Source organism: Saimiri boliviensis, chromosome 10 (assembly GCF_048565385.1).
Source record: "Saimiri boliviensis isolate mSaiBol1 chromosome 10, mSaiBol1.pri, whole genome shotgun sequence".
Taxonomy (NCBI): domain Eukaryota; kingdom Metazoa; phylum Chordata; class Mammalia; order Primates; family Cebidae; genus Saimiri; species Saimiri boliviensis.
Genome location: NC_133458.1, coordinates 22,503,706 through 22,528,701, shown reverse-complemented (window position 1 = coordinate 22,528,701; position 24,996 = coordinate 22,503,706). Strand labels below are relative to the sequence as shown.

At 40.6% G+C, this 24,996-nt stretch overlaps 1 protein-coding gene across 5 annotated transcripts in view; it reads left to right on the top strand.

Annotated features, from left to right (window-relative positions):
• Window positions 1-24,996, top strand: part of CALD1 (caldesmon 1) — a 206,182-nt gene that overhangs the window by 176,187 nt on the left and 4,999 nt on the right. For 3 of the 5 annotated variants that reach the window (XM_039473105.2, XM_039473103.2, XM_074379034.1), the window contains 7 exons: window positions 4,046-4,307; window positions 8,610-8,750; window positions 15,939-15,982; window positions 16,079-16,160; window positions 19,075-19,215; window positions 19,598-19,693; window positions 23,431-23,511. In XM_039473105.2, the coding sequence (XP_039329039.1) occupies window positions 4,046-4,307; window positions 8,610-8,750; window positions 15,939-15,982; window positions 16,079-16,160; window positions 19,075-19,215; window positions 19,598-19,693; window positions 23,431-23,511 (847 nt within the window). The remainder of the gene's footprint in view (window positions 1-4,045; window positions 4,308-8,609; window positions 8,751-15,938; window positions 15,983-16,078; window positions 16,161-19,074; window positions 19,216-19,597; window positions 19,694-23,430; window positions 23,512-24,996) is intronic. The other 2 variants (XM_074379033.1, XM_074379035.1) reach the window with 1 other exon arrangement.

The window sequence follows — 24,996 nt, the reverse complement described above, 5'->3', positions numbered from 1 at the left end:
TCCAATTACAGGAAAAAAAATGTACTCATTATAAAAATGCTCAGAAAATAGAAGAATAAAAATAAGCATCCACCACCCAACGATAACCACCAGTAACACTTTTTCCAGCTGTTTATCTATGTATATAATATTCAAGATAGACACACGTGTGTATATTTATATGTAGTACATACGTGTGAGTATACGTATAACTTTACATTGATTCTTGCACCATGCATAAGAATGTATCATAGCTTGTTTTCTATACAAATAAACATAAGCCTATAATTAATGATATTAAAGCCTTCCACTGGATGGATGTATTGTGATTTACTAGTCCCTAATGACGAACATTTTGATTGTCCAAAATGAAGACTGAGCGACACCTAGTGGAATCCGCAGATGTTTCCGTAGGCATGTGTTTTGCTGGTCTAGTTCCTGTACAGTGATACGATGAACACAGAGAGCGAGCAAACTCATTTTTGAAAGGAAAGACCCTAAATTAACTGAGAGAAGAGTCACAGGCCTGTGAACCTAGAAGACCCTGAAAGAGCCTTTGACAACAAGATTTCGAGGGACCCTTTAACCCTGTCTGAGTTCAAAATAAAAGTTTACCTTTAACTGTCAAGAGCCTAGACCTACAGTTTTAAATTTTTTAACCTAAGCCCTTAGTAAGAAATAAATTTTACATCATGACCCACAGTACAAGCCTGTATATATTTTTATAACTGAAACAAGTGTGTCAAGCAATGGAACTTTCTTCTGCTATATGCAATGCACTCTGATACTTTCTGTTTTGTTTAAATGTTGATTACAATCTACTAAATTGATTTTCTGGTCTGAGGCTTGAAGATTATTGTCCTGGAGGACACAGTATATTCAGAACGACTTCAGTGTTTAAAATCAGTGTGTACAATGTATTTCTTGAACCCATTCCTTGTTTTATTATTATTATTTTTTTTTTGAGACAGTCTCTCTCTCACACCCAGTCTGAAGTACAGTGACCCAGTTTCGGCTCACTGCAACCTCCACCTACCAGGTTCAAGCAATTCCCCTGCCTCAGCCTCCTAAGTAGCAGGGATTACTGGCACACGCCACCATGCCCAGCTAATTTTTGTATTTTTAGTATAGACAGGATTTCACCGTATTAGTCAGGCTGGTCTCGAACTCTTGACCTTTTGATCCACCCCCTCCTTGGACTCCCAAAGCACTGGGATTACAGGCGTGAGCTATGGTGCCTGGCCATTGTTTTATTCTTTCTTTGGTTCTGCAGCTAGCAACACTGTGCCATTCTTTACATGTAGTAAATGGTATTAAGGTGTGGTGATTCCTTTGTTCCTTAGACAAAAGTGTCAGGAATAGGACACCTACATTCTCATCTAGTTAAGAATGACCTCACTACTTGCTAATAAGTTTTTAAATGGCAAAGCTGTATCTCTGTCTCTTAAAGACTACTTATAACAAGGGCCTTCAAGCATGAAATTCTCCTGAGTAAAGTCCCAGGCAAATCCAAATCAGGCAAATTCTGCGTTAGTGAAAACGCTGTATTCTACTGAAGTTCTACTGTGAGTATTGACATGTTTTAAAATGATCAGTGTTCTAATTCTACCGTATAGCAAATTTATTAAAGAAACGTAGGGGTCACAGTAGGTGCTAATGATATGTCTCCATCTTTTATAGATGTGTAAAATACTAACTACCTGTTCTGAAATATAATTTTAACATAAGGACTTCTGGGATAGCATTCTGTCTTAAGTCTTAACATGTTCCCAATTCTGCAGTGAAATCCCTGTGTATCCTCCTTAATCACAAAAGTAAACAACGTAATTTGAATTTTAGTTCTTATGTAAAAACTTACCCATTTTCTTCCCATTTTATAAGCTATTCTATCTGATGAGGCACAGTATTGCTTCTGCTCAGGCACAGAATGTAGCTAGGCCTAGACTATAGAAATTCTAGAGACAGAGGTAGGAAATGTTCCTCTCAGACTCCATCCTGAAGGTTTGAGGTGAGAGGCGGAGAGATGGGCTAACGTGTTGTCTTTCAGTTTATTCATTGTTTCATAACAAGACACATTTTATTTCAGGTATAATTACAGTATAGTGACAAGAAGAGCACATCTAATGGATAAGCATTAGAATCTGATTCTGGCTCAGCTGCTTTCTAGCTATGAAAAACTTGAGTAAATGATTCTCTCTCTCGCCTGTGGTTACCTTATTTGTAAGATGGGGATGATAAACCTAACCTGACATCTTCCCAGTTATTGTGACTGTTAAATGAAGTCGTGGCTATGTAAAGGGTTTAGAACACATAAAGAATGACATGTAAGTCATCACCTTAACCGTGGCATACCAAACTAATTTCATAATTTTAAGTCTGTATAAGGAATAGTCCAGTTGTGTTGGAGTCAAAGAACATAGAAGATACACAAATGGAAGCCATAGGTTAATGCAGTCATTAAGGACTTCCTGGAGCAGCTCTGTAAGAATGGACATAAATCACTGTGTTTAGCGATAATCAAGGGGCAATGGGTAATTTCATCTACCAGAGATCAGCTGCTAGAGTCAAGCTCAAGGCAAAGTTGTGGATAGATGGATTTACTTCAATGCCTACCCTTAGTTCAGCCACTTTTTCCCATTCGCAGTGCCTGAACCTTTCTGTCTTCCCTCCTGATCCATTACTCTAGGTAGATCCAAGTTAACCAGTAACTTATGGGAAAGGACTGGTCAGGTACTACGAGACTTTCGAACTCACTCACAAATAATGTTTTGGACTCCATGCCTTTTTTTCCAATAACAACGAATAGTCATATAGTACATGATATATAAATTATATCAGTATGATATCTATCATATTGATATAATACACAATCCCATGCAACCCACTGAGGTAAATAGAATAAATAGTATTTGCCCCATTTTTCCATGTTGTAGCATGTATCTTTCTTAAAATTGTAGTAAAATCAAACATAACCTGAAATTTATCATCTTAAGCATTTTAAAATGTACAGTTAAGTCGTGTGAGGCATATTCACATTGTTCTGCAACATATCTCCCAAACTCTTTGCACCTTACAAGACTGAAAGGCTACACCCATTACACAACAATTCTATATTTCCTTCTACCGCCCACCCTCTGCCTCTGGTAACTACAGTTCGATTTCTGTCTCTATGAATTTGACTACTTTAGATCCCTCATAGAAGTGGAATCATACAGTATTTGCATGATTTCTGTGACTGGCTTATTTCACTTAGCATAGTATCTTCAAGGTTTATCCATGCTGTAACAGGTAACAAGATCTCCTTCCTTTTTAAGGCTGAATCATATTTCACGGTATGGCTAGACCATCTTTTTTTTTTTTTGAGCCGGAGTGTCGTTCTGTCCCTCAGGCTAGAGTGCAGGGGCGCCATCTCGGCTCACTGCAACCTCCACCTGCCAAGTGACAGGCTTCTGTCATCATGCCCAGCTAATTTTTGCATTTTTAGTAGAGACGGGGTTTCACCGTCTTGGCCAGGCTGGTCTTGAACTCCTGACCTTGTGATCCACCCACCTCGGCCTCCCAAAGTGCTAGGATTACAGGCGTGAGCGACCGCGCCCAGCCCCACTTTTTATTTATCCACTCCTGCCATGATGGGCCTGCGTCCATCTCTTGGTCATTGTAAATAATGCTGCTGGGAACATGGGTATACAACTATCTCGGAAAGACCCTGCTTTCCATTCTTTCAGAGGTATATCAGAAGTGGGATTGCTGGATCATGAGGTAGTTCTCTTGTTGATTTTTTGAGGAACGTCCATCCTGTTTCCATAGCAGCTGCACCACTTTACAGTCCCATATTTGTCACATTTTACAGCTGAGGAAACGAAGCCCAAGCGGCAGAAGTGAGGCTCCCATTCGGCCCGTGTGATTCCAGGCAGACCCCTTTCCCAACCTACCTACCCCTTGGGCTAATGAGAGGCAGTGGGGATTTGGTGTGGAATGCAAAAGCCACAGAACGACCTCGCCCTCCTCCAGGGGGACTGCAGGCAAAGGCATGTCAACCCCTTTCCATTGCTCCCCCCAACCACAGCCGCCCTGGAGGGAGGGCCAGCCTGGACTCCAAGGAGGCTGAAGGCGCCCCCCAGGTGGAAGCCGGCAAGCGGCTGGAGGAGCTTCGTCGTCGCCGCGGGGAGACTGAGAGCGAAGAGTTTGAGAAGCTCAAACAGAAGCAGCAAGAGGCGGCTTTGGAGCTGGAGGAGCTCAAGAAAAAGAGGGAGGAGAGAAGGAAGGTCCTGGAGGAGGAAGAACAGAGGAGGAAGCAGGAGGAAGCCGATCGAAAACTCAGAGAGGAGGTAAGGCAGGCGCTAGCCGGCTGCAAACGTGGCTGGGGAAGATTCCCTAGGGCCCCGCGGCTGCTCTTTTGAGCATGGGCTCTTAAAAATATTTTTTCAGAATAATAAACTTACCATGTGCTAGGTAAGGTTCTAAAACTTGTAAATATTAATTTGCCCACTGCTTCTAAGAACTCGCTGATACGGGTACTTATGCCCATTTTACAGATGAGAAAACAGGCACAGAGAGGGGTTTTTGGATTGTTTTTTTGTTTTGTTTTGTTTTGTTTTGTTTTGTTTTGTTTTGTTTTGTTTTGTTTTGTAATTTTTCCTGAGAGTTTCCCTTGTGTTAACCCATTACCCTTTACTGCCTCTCAAAAAGGAAAAGTTAGAAAGCTGAGAAGGATGAAAGGTCTGCAGATTAGTTACAGGAATGAAGTTATGTGATACTTGTTTTCGAGTAGCTGGAGACTTTTTATAGAGAATATTAAAAAAAAAATTTTTTTAATGGGCAAGTAAGTAGATTAGAATGTAAACAGGCAGGGACAGTGTGTTGTTCATTACTGTATACCCGGGACTCCATACAGTGCCTGACATGCAGGAAGAGCCCCATCATTATAAATAGATGAGTTTTGTTTCATTTTTTAAGACAGAGCCGAAAACAGCAGATAAAGTTACAAGGAAGAATATTTTGGCTCAGTATATGAAATAACGTTTAACGAACTACAACTTATAATGAACTACAACTTACAGTTTACAAAATGCAGTCTTTCCTTTCATTCCTGACATACGTTCTTCTCATTTTATGGGCAAAAAAAAACAGGAATCAAATAGTTTGAGTGACTTATTTCAAGATTCTTGACTAATAAATGGTAGAATCAGTATGGAGACCCCACTTTTCCAACTCAGATCCTAGAACTTTTGAGGTAGTGTTCTCCCATCATTCAAAATATGAAAAAAAAAAAAAAAAAAAGACTTTCAATGGCATTTTGACATGGATCCTATGCAAAATTTTCCTGAACTGTATGGAAAATTTTGATACATTATTTCAAGGTCTCTTCTAACTCCAACTTTCAATGAGCCAATGATTTTAGTTGGGAAGTAATCAGAATGATAGAATTTTAGAATTAAACATACCCAGGCTTCTGGTATTTTTGTTTTTTTTGTTTTTGTTTTAGTTTTAGAGGGAGTCTTGCTCTGTTGCCCAGGCTGGAGTGCAATGGCATGATATCAGCTCACTGCAACCTCCGAGTCCCTGGTTCAAGCAATTCTCCTGCCTCAGCCTTCTGAGTAGCTGGGACTATAGGCACGCACCACCACGCCCAGTTAATTTTTATATTTTTAGTAGAGACAGCGTTGCATCAAGTTGGCCAGGATGGTCTCAATCTCCTGACCTCATGATCCACCCGCCTTGGCCTCCCAAAGTGCTGGTGTGAGCCACTGCACCTGGGTTTTGTTTGTTTGTTTGTTTTTTTAAGACAGAATCCCCCTCTGTCGCCAAGACTGGACTGCAGTGGTGCCATCTCGGAACATACCCAGGCTTCTGTCCTAACTCTGCCACTACAAGCTGGGGCCTTGGGAAACCTGGACTATTCTGCATCTTCTTTTCCTTACCTGTGAAATAATATCGACTTTGCGGGATTCTTCTGATGCTTTAATAGATCACCCAGTGCCTGGCACGTTCTAGGCACTCAAAAATTGGTAGATATCATTATTGCCATCACTGTTATTATGATTATTATTCAGAGAAGGAAAGTATCAGGAAAGGCTGAAGGGAAATCATGAGGTCTGAGCACTGGATTGGACCTAGGCAATTATTTGGGCCAAGCTGCCAAACACAGGATCCTTCTACAACATCCTCTGACAGATGAACGTCTACTCTCTGCTTGAGAACATGCAGTGATAATGATCTGACAGTCTAAGAACTACCTGAGACTGCATAAATCTCTCAGAAAATCGAGTTGTACAACTTGATCAGAGCTCTGAATTTTTTGCCTAATAGAGAAGACAGGCTATTCTAGACTAGGAATGAAGACACAGAGGGGTTAATGAGACAGACTGTAAACATTTGCGATTGCAACACCATGATGCAAGGTCTACAGCGTTTCAGGTTTGTCAAACCATCTAAAATTATTTACTCACTTGAAGCGGGGAGCGACCATAAAAATCACATCTTGTGCCATCTGGCAAATATAGTACCACAGATTTAGATAGCTTTTCACGTAATTTATTCATTTGTCTTCACAACTCTCCTAGGATGTAGGTAGAAGGGATATTCATATTAATTTTACATATACAGAAGTGCGAGATCATTGTTAATGACCCACAGGGCGGTGGTGATTAGGTATCACCCTGTGAGAAATCGCCATAATGAGTGTTAGTCTAAGCTGGGGTGTCCAATCTTTTGGCTTTCCTGGGTTACATTGGAAGAAGAAGAATTGCCTTGGGCCACACATAATGTACACTAATGATCACTGAGCAGCTAAAAAAAAAAAAAAAAAAAATCACAAAAAGTCTCCTAAGGTTTTTTTTTTTTTGTTTTTTTTTTTTTTTTTTTTTGAGACAGAGTTTCGCTCTTGTTGCCCAGGCTAGAGTGCAATGGCGCGATCTCGGCTCACCGCAACCTCCGCCTCCTGGGTTCAGGCAATTCTGCCTCAGCCTCCTGAGTAGCTGGGATTACAGGCACGCGCCACCATGCCCAGCTAGTTTTTTGTATTTTTAGTAGAGACGGGGTTTCACCATGCTGACCAGGATGGTCTCAATCTCTTGACCTCGTGATCCACCCGCCTCGGCCTCCCAAAGTGCTAGAATTACAGGCTTGAGCCACCACGCCCGCCGTCTCCTAAGGTTTTAAGAAAGTTTACGAATTTGTGTTAGGCCATGTTCAAAGCCATCCTAGGCATCATGTGGCCTCTAGGTCATGAGTTGAACAAGTCTAGTGTAAGCATTTTCCATGTGCTTTCTCATTGAGTCCTCATGAAAGCCCTATAGAATGAGTACTATTGTTATCCCCGTTTTATGGATGAAGAAACTGAGCCACCAAGCAGATAAATAATATGGCCAAGGTCAGGCAGTTGGAAAGTGGCAGCACCAGAATGCAAATGCAGGCAGCTGGACTCCAGCTCTCAGGCTCAACCTCTGGTGACCACCTAGAAGGAGAGTGAACATCCTTAAAGAAAAGAACTTTCAACCCAGAATTTCACATCCAGCCAAGCTAAGCTTCACATGTGAAGGAAAAATAAAGTTTTTTGTGAATAAGCAAGCACTCAGAGATTTCATCACCACCAGGCCTGCTTTGCAAGAGCTTCTGAAAGAACCACTACACATATGAAAGGAAGAAACAGTATCAGCCTTTCTAAAAAAATTATCAAAAAGAGCATCAATATAATGAAGAATTTACATCAACTAATGGACAAAATAGCCAGCTAATGGCAGTATTAAACTCACATATATTATTATTAATTCTAAATTTAAATTGACTAAATCCCCCAATCTAAAGACAGGCAATTTGAATAAAAAACTAAAACCCATCAGTATGCTGCATCCAGATCCATCTCACATTCAAGGATACACAAAGACTCTAAACAAGGGATGGAGAAAGATTTACCAACCAAACAGAGAGCTAAAATAAATAAATAAAAAGCAGAAGTTACAATTAAGCAACAAAGATCAAAAGAAGTAAAGAAGGACATTATATAATGATAAAAGGATCAATGCAACAACAAGAAGAGCTAAAGATCCTAAATATATATGCACCCAATACAGGAATACCTAGACATACAGGACTTATAAAGAGACTTAGACTCCCACATAATAATAGTGGGAGACTTCAACATTAATATTAGACAGATCAGTGAGACAGAAAATTAACAACGATATTCAGGTCTTGAACTCAGATCTGGAACAAGTAAATGTAATTAACATTTATAGAACTCTCCACTTTAAATATACAAAATATACACTCTTATCAGTACCACATCATATCAATTTAGAAGTTTAAATGAAATCTTGGTTGGCTCCTTGTTTGTTATTCTCTTCCCTCATTTTCTTTCATGTCTCCATTATTAAGGACAATTATAGGCATACCTATATTTAGACTGCATTCTAGCCTGGGCAACAAAGCAATACTCCCATCCTCTCTCCCTCTTCCTCTTTCTCTTTCTTCCTCTTCTTAAAAAAAAAAAAAAAAAAAAAAAGAAGGAGAGTGTCTGGTCTGCGGCTTGGGTCTCCTGCCTCTCTGACTGTGCGCTCTCTCCTACGGTGCTCTTCCCTTTGGCTGTGAAGCTGATATTGATGTCTCATTATTTGTTCTTTCTCTCTTAGGAAGAGAAGAGAAGGCTAAAGGAAGAGATTGAAAGGCGAAGAGCAGAAGCTGCTGAGAAACGCCAGAAGATTCCAGAAGATGGCTTGTCAGATGACAAGAAACCATTCAAGTGTTTCACTCCTAAAGGTTCATCTCTCAAGGTATTTTTTTCCCAGAAAAATCTTCTTATAATACCTCTGTTAGAATATAATAGAAACTGGATTTTAGCCCCTTGCTTAGTTATTGATTATTCGGGGCCTTTGTTTCATTTATCTTTTTGCTATCCTTCCATGTTAATCTGTTCAGACTGCTCTAACAAAATACCTTAGACTGGAGCCAGGTGTGGTGGCTCATGCCTGTAATCCCAGCACTTTGGGAGGCCGAGGTGGGCAGATCACCTGAGGTCAGGAGTTCGGGATCAGCCTGGCCAACGTGGTGAAACCCCGTCTCTACCAAAAATACAAAAATTAGCCAGGCGTGGTGGCACGCACCTATAATAATTCCAGCTACTTGGGAGGCTGAGGCAGGAGACTCACTTGAACCTAGGAGGTGGAGGTTGCAGTGAGCCAAGATCATGCCACTTCACTCTAACCTGGGCAACAGAGCAAGACTCTGTCTCAAAATTTATTGCTCACAGTTCTGGAGGCTGGGAAGTCAAAGATCAAGGTGCCAGCAGACGTGGTATCTGGGAGGGCCTGTCCTCATAGATGGCGCCTTTTCCCTGTGTCCTCACAAGGTGGAAGGGGAAAGGGAGAAAACGGACTCCCTTAGGCCTCTTTTGCAAGGGCACTAGTCCCACAAGGACCCCACCCCTCTTACTTAATCACCACCCAAAGGTCTCACCTCTTAATACCAAACACATCAAGGATTCAGTTTCAACATCTAAATTCTGGACCATAGCACCTCCTTTCAGCTATTTCACAGCTTCTCATTGTTTACAACACATGGAAAGGGGAGACGGTAGTGAAATTTTCATCTATTGTTTGTTAGATGTTTTGGCATACATTAAAATGACATATGGCGATTATCTCTGAATTTCACTGATCCATATTCCCCGTGTGCCTCATTCCTTTGAACACTTGAGAATAGAAACATTTAAAGTTTACAAAATGGGAACATATATTTTAAAAGTTTAAGCTGCTTTTCATGCTAGCTGTTCATTTTTTTTTCTTTGTCATGATGAAAAGCCAGCTGGAAATGGTACCGGTGCAAATTGTATAGCAATTATGATGGGAGTAGGTGAAAAGTGATTTGCAGAGGGTCCTTTTCCTGGATGGCTTTGGTTCTATGACAGCCTTCATGGAGCACAGCTCCTAACTGATGTAAAGCAAAGTGCTGCCAAGAGAACAGAGAAGGAGCAGGAATCAGCTGAGTCAGGGAGATGATAGAATAGTTGAGATGTAGGAAAAACATAGTGGGCTCAAGAAAGTACCATCCTTGATTTATAATCAGTCCACCATTATTGCCAGTGGCAGTTTCTTTGAGGATTAACATCATTGAGCATCTAGCACAGTGCCTTATATCATATTGAAGATACTTAATAAATATTTGTTACATCATGACTGAATGAATGAATCTTCAGTGACTGGAACTTTGAACATTTCATTTTCCATCAACTTAGCTAGGTTATAAAGCATCAACAATGAGCAAAGCCAGGATAGAATCATACCCAGGTCTGGCTGGGCACAGTGGCTCAGCCTGTAATCCCAGCACTTTGGGAGGCTGAGGTGAGTGGATCACCTGATGTCAGGAGTTCAAGACCATCCTGGCCAATATGGTGAAACCGCATCTCTACTAAAAATACAAAAATTAGCCAGGTGTGGTGGCACACACCTGTAATCCCAGCTACTTGGGAAGCTGAGGCAGGAGAATCACGTGAACCTAGGAGGCAGAGGTTGCCGTGAGCCAAGATCGTGCCACTGCACTCTAACCTGGGTGACAGAGTGAGACCCTTTCGCTAAAAAAAAAAAAAAAAAAAAAAAAATTAGAATTTTTAAGCCCCAAATGGCTTCCCTTAGTCTTTATGATGATCTGGGTCCCAGTCATATTTCTGATACCTCCCAAATAAATTATTTGTACTCAAACCCTTGTCTCAAGGTCTGCTTCAGGGAAGATTCAGACTAAGCCGCAGAGGGATTATACATTTAATATTTGATTATTTATGAAATACTTCATGCTATGTCCTATGAAGGAAAGAACAAAGCAAGGTGGCTGCCCTGATGGCACTAATGACTGCCTCAAAGAAGCAATTCAAGAATTACAAAGGTGACCAAATGCTGATCTCAGAGCAGAGCAAAATGAGGAGAGAAAGGCCTTGCGGAGTAGGCAAGCTTTATTTATGAACTCTGAAGTCATTTTCCAATGTCATGAAGTGTTGTTATTCTTTTGATTTTTTTTTCAACCATTTAACAATGTGAAAACTATTCTCAAGGCCAGGTGCAGTGGCTCACATCTGTAATCCCAGCACTGTGGGAGACAGAGTCAGGTGGCTCACCTGAGGTCAGGAATTCAAAACCAGCCTGGCCAATATGGTGAAACGTCATCTCTACTAAAAATACAAAAATTAGCCAAGTGCAGTGGTGGGTGCCTGTAATCTCAGCTATTCAGGAGGCTAAGACAGGAGAATTGCTTGAACCCGAGAGGTGTCATACCCCATACTCCAGCCTGGGCAACAGAGTGAGACTCCATCTCAGAAAAGAAGGAAAGAGAAAAAACCACTTCAGGTTGGGGGCTATGTGGACAAGTGGGCCATGGCTTGCAGAACCCCTGCTCTAGAAAGCAAAAACCCCCTGGGCTCAGGCTATCTCTTTACAGCTCTCAGAGTTCAGCCCATTCCCAGTCTAGGTCTTCTGTTCCTGGCTCAACAATAATCAAAGAAAACCATGCCCTCTCTTTACACCTTGTTTAAAATCCCACCCAAGCCTCCCTTGAACGGTCTTGGTAACATGAAGAAAGCAGTAGTCATCTAAGACTTCCAAATTCTACATTGTTTTTCCCAGGAGAAACTATAACTCACCCTCCCCTCCTCTTTAATTATTTCCTTGCCACCAAATTTCTCAGCTTAACTTATTTCTCTGGTCTTTCCCTCAACCAGATGCAGGCTTCCCATTTCATTTAGAGCTCCCAAGGAGCCATTCATCTACTCCCTCTGGTGGAGAGATATTTGTCTGCAATTGACTAAAGTAGATGTATATAAAAAAAAAAAGCCCAGGAAAAAGTTTCTATATCAGAGAGACACGTATTCAGAAGCAGACACTCTATGATTCTCTCCATGTATGTGCCTTGAAGAACCTGCTATCGCTCTGATTTTCAAAATCAAGTTCATATTCTACAATTTAATTGGAATAGCTATTAATACCCTTGGCCCTGCAACTTTTTTAAGTGGTCACAGTTAGCATTGTAGAATACCGATGGGAGGAACCATATTTGCTATTTGACATCAAAGTACTATCAACTAGTGTATCTTTTGAAAAATATCTCATGATTTCTATTCCTTGTTTGGGAAAGTCTGTGCCTGGTTTTTCATCATTAAATTACGTTAGCAGTGAATGATTTTGATATGTAATAAAGAATAAATTTTGAGTAAATTAAATTCAAAGATTTTTAAATTTCTATTGCTTTCGTATGTTGGTTGGGGGCAGGGTGTGGTGTAACAAGAGCAGCAGTTTTCTAAAATGAATAGTATGCTTGTATTTCGAGTTTTATTGAGACAATACTGCCACCTCTTGGTCTTCAGAAGAACCAGTTTCCCTCATTAAACTCCTTAAACAGAATATGTAATATACAAATTCAGTGCAAATTGTTAAATTACACAGAGTCACTGAGCTAGGATATTTTCCAGCAGGAGTGCATCAGTAAACGGACGGCGCGTCCTGACAAAATGTGCAAAATGTGATGATGAAGTCAAGCTATGTCAGCTATGATAGATACAAAAGGAGGAGTGTGAATCTGAGAACCTTGATAATTTGAATAAATGCCATGGCCTAGGTTAGAAAGATGATCCCTGAGTCATAAAGACACTGCAGCTGGGGCAAAGAACAATTCTCCCTCCGATATCCCCTTCTGCAGTACCTCTATCCTCCCACCACACGGAATTTTTCTTTATTCTTCAGTGCCATCATGCTGCATGCCTTGGTGGCTCCCCAAATCTTTGTACATATGCCTTGCTTTGCCAGGAATGTCTTTCCTGGCTGTGCCATGCACGTCTTTGCTCGCTTTCGTAAACTCATTTCTGAAACCGTGTCAGCCAGAAACTACTGATCTCAGCTCAGTATCAAAACTACTGAAAAGCCTTCTCCAAATCCCCTGGATAGTTACTTCTCTTATAAGATACAGCATTTTTTTTTCCTTTTCTTTAATATTATAGCTACTGTTACTTTTTAAATACTTGCCTCCTAAATTTTGGGTTCCTTAAAGAATAAGACCTTGTTTTCCAGGCATGGTGGCTTATGCCTGTAATCCCAGCACTTTGGGAGGCCGAGGCGGGCAGATTATCTGAGGGCAGGAGTTCGAGACCAACCTGACCAACATGGAGAAACCACACCTCTATTAAAAATACAAAATTAGCCGGGCATGGTAGTGCATGCCTGTAATCCTAGCTAGTTGGGAGGCTGAGGCAGAATTGCTTGAACCCGGGAAGCAGAGGTTGCGGTGAGCCAAGACTGGGCCATTGCACCACTCTAGCCTGGGCAACAAGAGCGAAACTTTGTCTCAAAAAAAAAAAAAATGATTAAGAGCTTGTGTATCTTAATTTGCTCAGGATGCCATAACAAAATATCACAGATTGGGTGGCTTAAACAATAGAAATTTATTTCTCACAGTTCTGGATGCTGGCAGTCCAATATCAAGGTGCGAGCAGATTCAGTTTCTGGTGAGAGCCTTCCTCATGGCTTACAGTTGGCTGCCTTCTTACTGTGTCTTCACATGGTGGAAAGAGAGCGGGTGAGCTCTCTAGTGTATCTTCTTATAGGGATACTAATCCTGTAGGATCAGTGTTCCACCCCTATGATCTCGTTTAACCTTAATTACTTCCTTAGATGCCCCATTTCCAAATACAGTAACACTGGGGGTTAGGGCCTCAACATATACATTTTAAGGGGACACAATTTGATCAATAACACTTTTTATTTATTAGTATTCAATTTTATTTAGAAGGTACTCAATATATAATTTATTGGCTAATTGTCTGACAGGCTGGCAGGAACAAAAATTGGATGGATGGATGGATGGATGGACAGACGGACGGACACTATTAAAAGTCCCAGTGCATTGCACAGTTTTAAACTATTTCACCTTACTCACCTGGGAACTTTTTCCACAGAAGTATACTTCTAAGTTTATAATTAAAATCAGAAAAATAAGAGTTACTTTATAGGTTTTTTTTATATCCCATAAACTCAGCATTACTCATAGTACTTTTTTGTATAAAGTTTTTTAAGTAAGAGTTTGCTTTTATCTTTGTAGGAAATCATTGGAAAGAATGAAATGCTCTTACTAACATGTATAAAAGTGTTATTCAACTGATATTCGAGAGGAAGCATGAAGCACATTAAAAAAAAAAAACAAAACTCTGTGATATTTATTAATTGCTCACGAATCCCAGACCAGTCTGGGTCAGAAAGAGCTCCTTACATCTTGGAGAATTGTGTGTGTCCCCTCAAAATTCATATGTTGAAATTCTAACCTGAAATATGTTATTAGGAGGTGGGACCTTTGGAAGACAATTAGGTCATGAGGGTAGAGCCCCCCTTAATGGGACTAGTGCCCTTGTAAGAAGAGACACAGAACCTTACTTGCTTCTCTCCTCTCCACTATATGATGGCCCAGCAGTTTGCAGATGCTATCTGCAAACCATGAAGAGAGCTCTCACCAGAACCCAATCATGCTGGCAGCCTAATCTTAGACTTCCCAGTCTCCAGCAATCTAAGAAATGTTTTTTGTTTTAAGCCACCCAGCCTATAGTAATTTCTCATATTAACCAGAACTCACTGAGACAAGGGGCTACTCAAACATACTAGCCGAAGGCAACTATAATCTAGTATATTTCTTGGCTGCCCTGAACAGGGAAGAAAATGCAATTTTTCAGCCTGCGTGTGCTTTTAAGCAAAGAAGATATTTGCTGATGGTATTGATAAGTGATGGGTGGCAGAGGATATTTCTGGTCTGGAGTTAGGTATGGCATGGATTCAACAAAAATTTGCTTATTGCTAACATCTAAATTTAAGGGATACAGTTTCAGTAAAATATAATGTTTGATTTAGCAGCTTCAGTTGTAGCAAAAAGTTCCTAACTTAAAACGACAACAACAACAACGAAAGAATTCATCAAAGATCACTGAACTGCTCATTTTTTCTATGTCCATCCCAGTTTCTTTAGACTTATTTCCTAATTTTACACTTGGTCTAAGAGGGTCTTCAGGGGAAGCCTCAGCCATTGCCGATGAGCTGTGCCCGGTCCTCACTCTACCTGCATCACATCTTTTACATTACAACACTAATTAAGTTCAACAATAGGCTTGATGATTGACCCTTGTCAAGTTAGGAAATCAAGTTAAGCAATAAGAGACTAGTTCACATTTCCTAGTTATTCAATCCTGTTACATACCAAATCTGTAGTTAAAACATCATGGGAAAACTTCGTTACTCAAATAGCACAGTATGTCTATAGTAAATTATGCCCTAAAGGGTAACAGTGTGTATTTTTGACAAAGTTATGCAAGTTTTGTTTTTTGTTTGTTTTTATTTTTGTTGAGATAGATGCTCATTCTATCACCCAGGCTGGAGTGCAGTGGCACAACCTTGGCTCACTGCAGTCTCTGCCTCCCGGGTTCAATAAATTCTCCCATCTCAGCCTCCCAAGTAGCTGGGGCTACAGGCACATGCCACCACGCCCAGCTAATTTTTGTATTTTTTAGTAGAGACAGGGTTTCACCATGTTGGCCAGGCTGGTCTTGATTGCCCGACCTCAAGTAATTTGCCTGCTGTGGCCTCCCAAAGTGCTAGGATTATAGGCGTGAGCCACAGCACCCATCTGACTGTGTTAGTCTTAAATTTTAATTATTTATTTATATTATTTCAGAGGCATTTTTATTCCATTTCTGTCTGGTCTTTATTTTGCCTTGAAAACGTGATTTTTTTTTTACACATTTTCTCTACCCTGTATCAATCTTTCCTTCATTCCCCAAATCTTACTATCGAGTACCTTATTTGTAGTTTTGCTTTCTAGCAGAGCTATGCACAGTAACCCGTGTGTTTATTTACCAGGTTCAGGGATGATATCGGCCTGGGCTGAGAAACACTGTTTATAAGCTGGAAATATTAATTGGCTTTATTTTCTTTTGCAATTCCTAGATAGAAGAGCGAGCAGAATTTTTGAATAAGTCTGTGCAGAGAAGGTAAATACGGTTGGTGGTTCAATTGAGCTAATCAGCTAGCATATGTATTGGAAGATTCTCTCTCATATTTTTATATGTCTGTGTTTATTTTTTTAGCAGTGGTGTCAAATCAACTCATCAAGCAGCAGTAGTCTCCAAGATTGACAGCAGACTGGAGCAGTACACCAGTGCAATTGAGGTGAGAATTGTCCTCAGCATTATGGACCCGCTGAACAGAAATAGATTCTGACTACATAGAAGACCACAAAAACACTTAGGGCAATAATCAAATCCAATAGCCCCAGTAGTGCTAGCATTTTTTTTTTTTTTTTTTGAGATGTACCCTTGCTGTGTCACCCAGGCTGGAGTGCAGTGTACAGTGTTGGCTCACTGCAAACTCTGCCTCCCAGGTTTAAGTAATTCTCCTGCCTCAGTCTCCCGAGCAGGTGGTATTACAGAGGCCCACCACCACCCTCAGCTGATTTTTGTATATTTAGCAGAAACAGAGTTTCACCCCATTGACCAGGCTGGTCTTGAACTCCTGACCTCAAGTGAGCCACCTGCCTTGGCCTCCCAAAGTGCTGGCATGACAGGCATGAGCCACCGTGCCCAGCCCCCAGTAGTGTTAGAGTATTAATGATGCTTTATTACACTTTGTAATTCTAAGTTCTAAGAAATACAATATAAATTTTAGATGAGTTTAAATAAATTATTTTCTACTTTCAGCCTGAATATTGTTTAATGAAAAGGTTACTCTTTTAATGAATGGGTTTATTAGTATTTAACTAAAATTTTTATACATTCACATTTATGTCTTCACTATCCCTAATTTCTTATGAAATATGTTCCTATATGTGGTTTGAAGAGGTCTCTTACAATCTTAATCCTCTGTTGTTTATAAAAACCTCTGATTATTGGCCGGTGGGCGTGGTGGCTCACACCTGTAATCCCAACACTTTGGGAGGCCGAGGCAGGTGGATCATGAGGTCAAGAGATCGAGACCATCCTGGTCAACATGGTGAAACCCCGTCTCTACTAAAAATACAAAAAACTAGCTGGGCATGGTGGCGCGTGCCTGTAATCCCAGCTACTCGGGAGGCTGAGGCAGGAGAATTGCCTGAACCCAGGAGGCGGAGGTTGCAGTGAGCCGAGATCGCGCCATTGCACTCCAGCCTGGGTAACAAGAGTGAAACTCTGTCTTTAAATAAATTAAAAAAAAAAAAAAACTCTGATTATCAAATAAAAGTAGTACTATAATGTAATATAAAGATGATAGCCAACCCAAGTTTATCATCAATTTCAAACTGAGATTTTTATATTTGAAGGACCACAGTTTTATGTGTCTATCTACTTCACCTTTTTTTCCCTACCCAACTGATCTGGAGGTTTTATTCTATTTGGAAATGGGTATTTCCCAGTACCAAAGCACTAAAAGGGATCATCAAGATGTGATCCTGCTTTTTTCTTCTTTGTGTAGACTTTAGTCAATGGTTTTAGCCTCTTGTACATCAGAGCACCTTCTATGAAGTAACTGGATCAGTTTGATTTGATTTTTTCTTCTCCTACACTCTAGAGTGGAGATACACATGTAATAGTTTACAGATGCTAAGAGGAAATAAGAAGGAGAGGCATCTAATGATTTGTCAAAGGAACAATCAAGTCAACACTAAAGATGTGATTTACAAGACTAAATGTCCACTAAAATAGACGACGGATTCCAGATCATCATTTTCTGTGGTTGAGTTGGTCGTAGCGCTAGTAGGTGTAATGAAACCAAGCCTGTGCCTTTAAACTTTGCATAGTCCAGTGAGACTGTTCTTTATGCCATGGCCACTAATGGTGTCACTCACCCAAGAAGGCCTTGCCTTCTTGACCATAGGCACAGGCCATAAAGCAGGACTGGAAGAGAAACTCGAGTCATTTGGGGTATGGCCTTCATTAATGCTGGGGGAGTGTCTTGAATACACTTCTTTCTTACTTACATCCATTTTTTCCTCCTTTCCAATATATTTCCCATGCAGGGGTATCTCAGTCTTTCCATCTTTTAGCACTTTCCTGCCTCAGGAATTTTGCACATGCTGTTACCTCTGCATGGAATGGAGTTTGCTCCTCCTGTTTACTTCCTCACTTTCTTCTGTCACATCTGGGTTTAAATGTCACTTCTTCAGAGTAGCCTTCTTTGTACCCCCAACTAAGTATTATCCCGTAGTTGTGTGCCATGCTTTATGGCACTTCATTATTTTTCATAGCATTTAGCAAAGTCTGAAATAAATGCTTGTATAACTAGTTACTGTCTTCTCTTTCTATTAAAATATAAGCCACCTGCAGCTCACAAAACTGTCTTTTTTTTTTTTTTTTGGAGACAGAGTTTCACTCTTGCCCAAGCTGGAGTGCAATGGCGTGATCCTGGCTCATTGCAACCTCCGCCTCCCAGGAGGAATCAAACGATTCTCCTGCCTCAGCCTCCCAGAGCCTAGCAAAGTGCCCTGCATACAGTAGGCATTTAAGAAGTATTGTTGAGGCCAGGTGTGGTGACTCATGCCTGTAGTCACGGCACTTTGGGAGGCCAAGGCAGGAGTATACCTTGAGCCCAAGCAAGAGTTCAAGACCAGCCTGAGCAACACGGGGACTATGCCTGGCTATTTTTTTCATTTTTTTTTTCTCTACAAAATAGAGAGAAGCCTATGGTTCCAGCTACTCAGGAAGCTGAAGTGGGAAGATCACTTGAGGCCTGGAGGTCATGACTACAATGAGTCTTAATTGTGTCACTGCACTCCAGCCCAGGTGACAGAGCAAGACCCTGTCTCAAAAAAAAAAAAAAAAAAAAAATCTTGAAGAAACAAAGTGAAATATCAATTTCACAATAAATGGTGTCCCAACAGAAACCATATTCCATTCTTGGAAGATCCTCTGATCTGGCTGTGAGGGTTCATTTTGAGGGACATATGTCATCAGGACACAGTTTACAACAGAAATTATCACTGTCATTTTCGGTGAAGGTGTTTACACAACGAATTTTTAAGATGACAGCGTTGGGGAAGACAAGCCCCCTACAACTATGTGAGAACAGACTTCTTCTTGCACCAGTCCTAAAAATAACTCACACATTTCAGGGAACAAAAAGTGCAAAACCTGCAAAGCCGGCAGCCTCGGATCTTCCCGTTCCTGCTGAAGGGGTACGCAACATCAAGAGCATGTGGGAGAAAGGGAACGTGTTTTCATCCCCCGCTGCAGCAGCAGGCACCCCAAATAAGGTGAGCATCTGATTTTTTTAAGTGTAAAGGGACACATTTTTTTGGCATGTCGATTTCAATTTAGGAATCACACTAGTAAATAATAAAAGCAGTGTAGAAGGTGCAATGTGTACTTTGTTTTGCAATGACCACAACAGCAGGCTCAGAGAGAACGTATTCGTGAGGTTGCCCTACGTGGAAGCCCTGGCTATTGTTCTCTCAAGTGCCTGAGCTGAAATGTCCACCCTTGGGGTTGGAGTAGGGTGAGTTACAAGGGAAAGAAAACCAGACAGCATATTCTGTAAATATCAGGTGTTAAGATGATATTTTGAATTTGCCTTGAAAACTCCTTCCCAGGTAGTTAACTTTGTTTTTTCATATTTTGGATGATTCCCCTTTGTAGGAAACTGCTGGCTTGAAGGTAGGGGTTTCCAGCCGCATCAATGAGTGGCTAACTAAAACCCCGGATGGAAACAAGTCACCTGCTCCCAAACCTTCTGTAAGTACCTTTAGGTTTTTCTGAGTTTCTTTGATGCCGAGGAAGAAAACAATCAGTTGGTCTGTTTACCTAGGAATCACAGTGCCCCTGTTCTCTGCTTTCCCCGATGAATAACAAAGAAGAGTTCAGATTTACAACTCGAGAGGTACAAGAAAGGGGGGTTGTAAAAGGCCACTACTGAGACAAGAGGCCACACCCAAAAGTTCTGTGCCTCAAGTTTTCCCAGCATCTCTGGTATCAGAAGGAGTCGAAATTATTTTCAAAAATGAAACAAAACAAAGCCACTGCAGTGTATATAAGTTTGGTGGTTCCAGACCAGTGATTATTAACCTTTTTTGAATTACGAACCCCTTTGAAAACCTAATGAAATCTAAGGACCCTCTCCCCCAAAACATACATATAAAAAACAAGACGGTCAATGGACCGGCTGAGAAACTCAAAATAACAAGGAGAGAAAGATCTGTTTCCCTCTTTGATAAATATGGAATATTGCGAGGAGATGCTAATTTTTGCAAATTTATGATTTTTGCAATCTTTCATTTCTGTAGCAGATTATACTCATAAATTTGGTCCAGAACTTGCCCCCTATTCTTTTATCAGCACTTTAACTTGTCAACTTAACAGTTTACCATCATCTGTATGAAATCCTAATGAGGTTTAAAATATAAGATTCAGTTATTATGATAGGTATAACTGTCTCCACGTTTCCACAGCAAACAAGCAAGCAAGCAAGAACATACACCATGTTCTGGGGTTATTGCCATCTTCCAAAAAAAAAAAAAAAAAAAAAAGATATTACAGAGAAACTACAGAATTATTGCCTGCTTTTTCTACTAATGTGTGACTTGCTAGATCACCCTCTAGAGGATAGAGAAGAAAAGGAAAGAAGAACATGGCAGTTAGTATAGATTTTAGTGAGATCTTTCTTCCCATTCGATTTTGTAGGCTAGTATGGCTTCCTGAATAAGAACCAGATGGAAGAAAGTTCTATGAAATCAATGTTGTAAATACACCAGATTGCTACTGGGATGTCCCTTGCTATTTGTGGATAGAATTTATAGGATTTCAGTGTAACTTTGTAACTGCAATTCAATTCTGAGTATATCTGTTTTAGCTGGTTTGTCTATTCTTTGTGTCTAAACTACAAGTTACACAGCAATTAAAAAGCTAATTTGTCTTTCTTTTTGTTTAAAAAAAAACCAAAACAACCAACAATGTCTTTCTCAGCTGAACTTCTGTTCCTCATTCTTTGGTCTCTGGTTGATTGGAAACCTGCTTCTCCTGCCTTCATTTCTCCCTCTTCTTCCGGAGTGGGTCTTTCTCTAAAATGTAGTCGGGTCAGGTAATTTCATTTATATTTCCCCTTTGATTTAAAATGCCAACTTATAACTCGGATGTTACTATTTTCTTAAAAGGACTCTAAACTCTTCAAGTGATCTTGAAAGATTCATCGGCAGGATTTATGGGAAGTGCAGTCCATTTGCTTAGGTAGACAAACATGCATGTGAAGGAAAAATATTTGTCTCATATGAATCAAATAAATAAAGCGCTAATAGCTGCCTTCCAGAGCTTCCATCAGCGTGTTCCTAATTATAGTTTCCAAAATTTTACAACAGTCTTCCAGACAGTTTGGCAGCACCTACCTATGCTGGCAAATGTCGTGGAATTCTACAAAAATAATCTGATTTGTTGCTTAATGGCTCCAAGTCAAACAGGTGTAACTCTCTAATAGAATATCAGGAATTCATGCCACAGAGGAAATCCAGAAACTCAGTAAGGTTTAGACAAATCTGAAATGCTTCACATGGTATCATTTAACTGTGCATTTTCAGTGTTATAATCTCAATACTATCTATCAGAAATATGTCCATTTAGATCAGTATCCACGGGTATATGCAATTGCTGTTAGCTTTGCCTTCCTCCTGAGAAAAGGGTTTGCCAAGATAAGCATTACTATTTCAGTAAAGCACATTTATTTTCTACAAACTACCTTTTGCCAAGTACTAATATAAGCAAATGCTGGAAGAAAAGTAAACTGAAACAGAAATTTGGATCCTTATCCAAATGAAATTAATTATGAGGTAGTAAATAAAGACTCTAAGCTATATAACTGTTATCGATGGTATTTTAGTGTTTCCGTCCCAAGATTTCCACATGTTCTTACACATGTCATCAACTGTCAACTTCTCGTATGGGTTCAATTTGTGATGAATGTTTATATTTGCTGGGTTCTACTGATCCACTTCTGAATTACCCACTTGCCCCTCAGGAGACACAAAATGATTCTAGGGTGAGGAAAGTGCTGCTAGAAAAGGCACCTTGTTTGGGCTGCCCAGCAGCCGATCCCAAGACAGTGATTCCAGAGCAAGTCGTTTACATGGAAGTGAAGAAAACACTATAGGGACTGGGTCTGGGAGAAGAAGGCAGCCCACAAAGAAAGTGTTATTAAGTCAGTCCCCACATGGGCTGTTAAATCTTAATCCCACCGAGGAAATCCTGGAAGCCACCAAAGAACACATACTTCAGAGTTACCCGAGCTGCGGCAAGCGTGAGCCTGAGAAATAATTTTGCACCAACATTTGCCAGTCAGCTCCTTGGGGATGTTATCATAACTCTCTTGACCAGGCAGAGTGGCTCACACCTATAATCCCAACACTTTAGGAGGCCGAGGCGGGTGGATCACAAGGTCAGGAGTTCAAGACGAGCCTGGCCAACATGGCGGAAAGCCTGTCTCTACTAAAAATACAAAAATCAGCTAGGTGTGGTGGTGGGTGCCTGTAATCCCAGCTGCTTGGGAGGCTGAGGGAGGAGAATTGCCTAAACCCAGGAGGCAGAGGTTGCAGTGAGCCGAGATTGTGCCATTGCACTCCAGCCTGGGTGACAAGAGCAAAACTCCACCTCAAAAAATAAATAAACAAATAAATAAGAACTCTCTGAACTTTCCAGCCTGCCTCCTGGGCAGACAAAACTGGCATCTATAACCAGAGAAAGTCCCTAGGCAGAGAAGTGCCATGTGGGAAGTTGGCTATCAGCTGGTGTTCACTAAAGTAGTAAGGGCTGGGGGCGGGAGGGGGGCGGGGAAGAGATGAGTACTGAAAGGGTACTACCTGTCAGGCAGGAAGTACTAATTAAACCTCAAATTAATTATTTTTAAATAACCTATGCTCTACTGACTTTTGAGAGTGCAGAAAGTTAAAAAGTGGCTACGTTATTTTAAACATGCTCCTGTTTCACTTTTACTGATCAATAAACTGTAAGTCCTTGGTAAGGAGCAAGGACCCAGAGGCTATAGTTCCAGCCCATTATCACATTATAAGACACATCATGGTCTATATAAAATCAAACAACAGGTAATCCTGTCTCTACTAAAAATACAAAAAAAAAAAAAAAAAAAAAAAAAAAAGCTGGGCGTGGTCGCAAACACCTGTAATTCCTGCTACTCAGGAGGCTGAGGCAGGAGAATCGCTTGAACCCAGGAGATGGAGGTTGCAGTGAGCCAAGATTACACCACTCCAACCTGGGTGACAGAGTAAGACTCCATCTCAAAAAAAAAAAAAAAAAAAACAGTCAAACAACAGCTGATTGTCCTTTCAACTCTATGCATTTCAGGTCATTGGAGTAAAGTGTATTAAACAACAAACTGATTCAAATAAACAATAGATGTGGCCATTTATTTAGAGCTGGCTAGAAAATATAAATCGCCACCTATCAATGTTTTTCTGCTTTCTCTTTATTAGGACTTGAGACCAGGAGATGTATCCGGCAAGCGGAACCTCTGGGAAAAGCAATCTGTGGACAAGGTCACTTCCCCCACTAAGGTAATCTACTGGGAGGACTAGTATTTCAGAGGTTTGTTTTCCTGATGGACCCTGCCGTATAATGTCCTGGAGTCAGATAAGAAATATCACTGACCTACAGATCTTTGCCTGCATACCCATCAGCATCTAAAAGACCAGGACATAACACGGTGAAAGGAAAATGCATTGCAAGTTTGTCAGTCCTACAACATAAACCGCCCAAACCCATGAATGGTTCTCAGTAAGACATTCTCAATACACTACAGTGGTAGGAACGTTGGCAGCAGAAGGCTGTATGGGATACCGTGGTCTACGTTTCCTTACAAGGTCCTAGCTTGGTGCCAGAGTCATTTAAAGATCCTTGGGGAAAACATCTGTCTCCCTGAGTATTTTCAAAACTGTTTTCTGGAGTCATTTTAGATTATATTGCCACTGCCAGCAGCCTAAGACTCAGGGTTGGTATGGCAAAAAATTAAAATAATACTCAAAAGTAAGGCAAAGAATATTCAAAATTAAAATAATATTCAAAAGTAAGGCAACCATTTACCACCCTATAAAAACAAATGACTAAGAACGATTGTGTTCCTCTTTCACTTTTAGTCTTAAAGGACTGGTCATTCTTCAGAAAGGAGGCTCTGAAGAACATCTAAATGATGCTCAGACTACAAATGTGACCTTTTTTGGTACAATGAGCTCATTCAACTCCCAACTGTTGCCTTTCCCCATTTCAAGCAATGGGCCTAGTCTTCTCCTTCAATAAAGAAAAATTAAAAAGGGAGACACTGAAGACCAACAGTAAGCAAGGTTACAACAGGCTGCTTACAAGTTAATTTAAACAGAAGCACTTCTTAAGCAAACTCAGGACTAAAGAACACATCAAAGGCAACTAGAGACTCACTACGATTCACTACAGTGAGAAACTTACCTTCCCTTTCCTGTTTTCTACATGCTCTTAGTTCTGGTGCAGCTGCCTAAACATGTTACCCCACCTTCACCATTAGCTACATATGACGCTTTTATTCCATTAAAATCCACTAGCCCAGCCTCTCTACTTAAGGTGACTTTTAAAGAAGTTCCACTTTCTAAGTCATTGCTAAACATATGAAAACTGCCTGCTGGTAATGATGACATTACAAACTCCTAGCACTAAGTGAGCACTCCACTATATGCCAGACACTCTTCTACCTTCTTACCCTCCGTTACCTCATTTGATCCTCCACTTACTATGTGAGGTAAGTAGCGTATCATTCTAATTTTGCACCTGAGAAAAACGAGGCGCTGAGAAATGAAGAAACTTCCCCAAGGTCACACAGCGAAAAGTAGCGTAACCTGTGCTGATACTCCAGCAGTCTGATGTGAGCCTGCATTCTTAACCATTATACTTTTCCTGCACACGTCTAAAGTCTATACTTTGCCATCAGCATCTAAAAGACCAGTACAGAACACGGTGAAAGGAAAAGCACATTGCTAGTTTGTCAGTCATACACATAATGTAAGCAGCCCAAA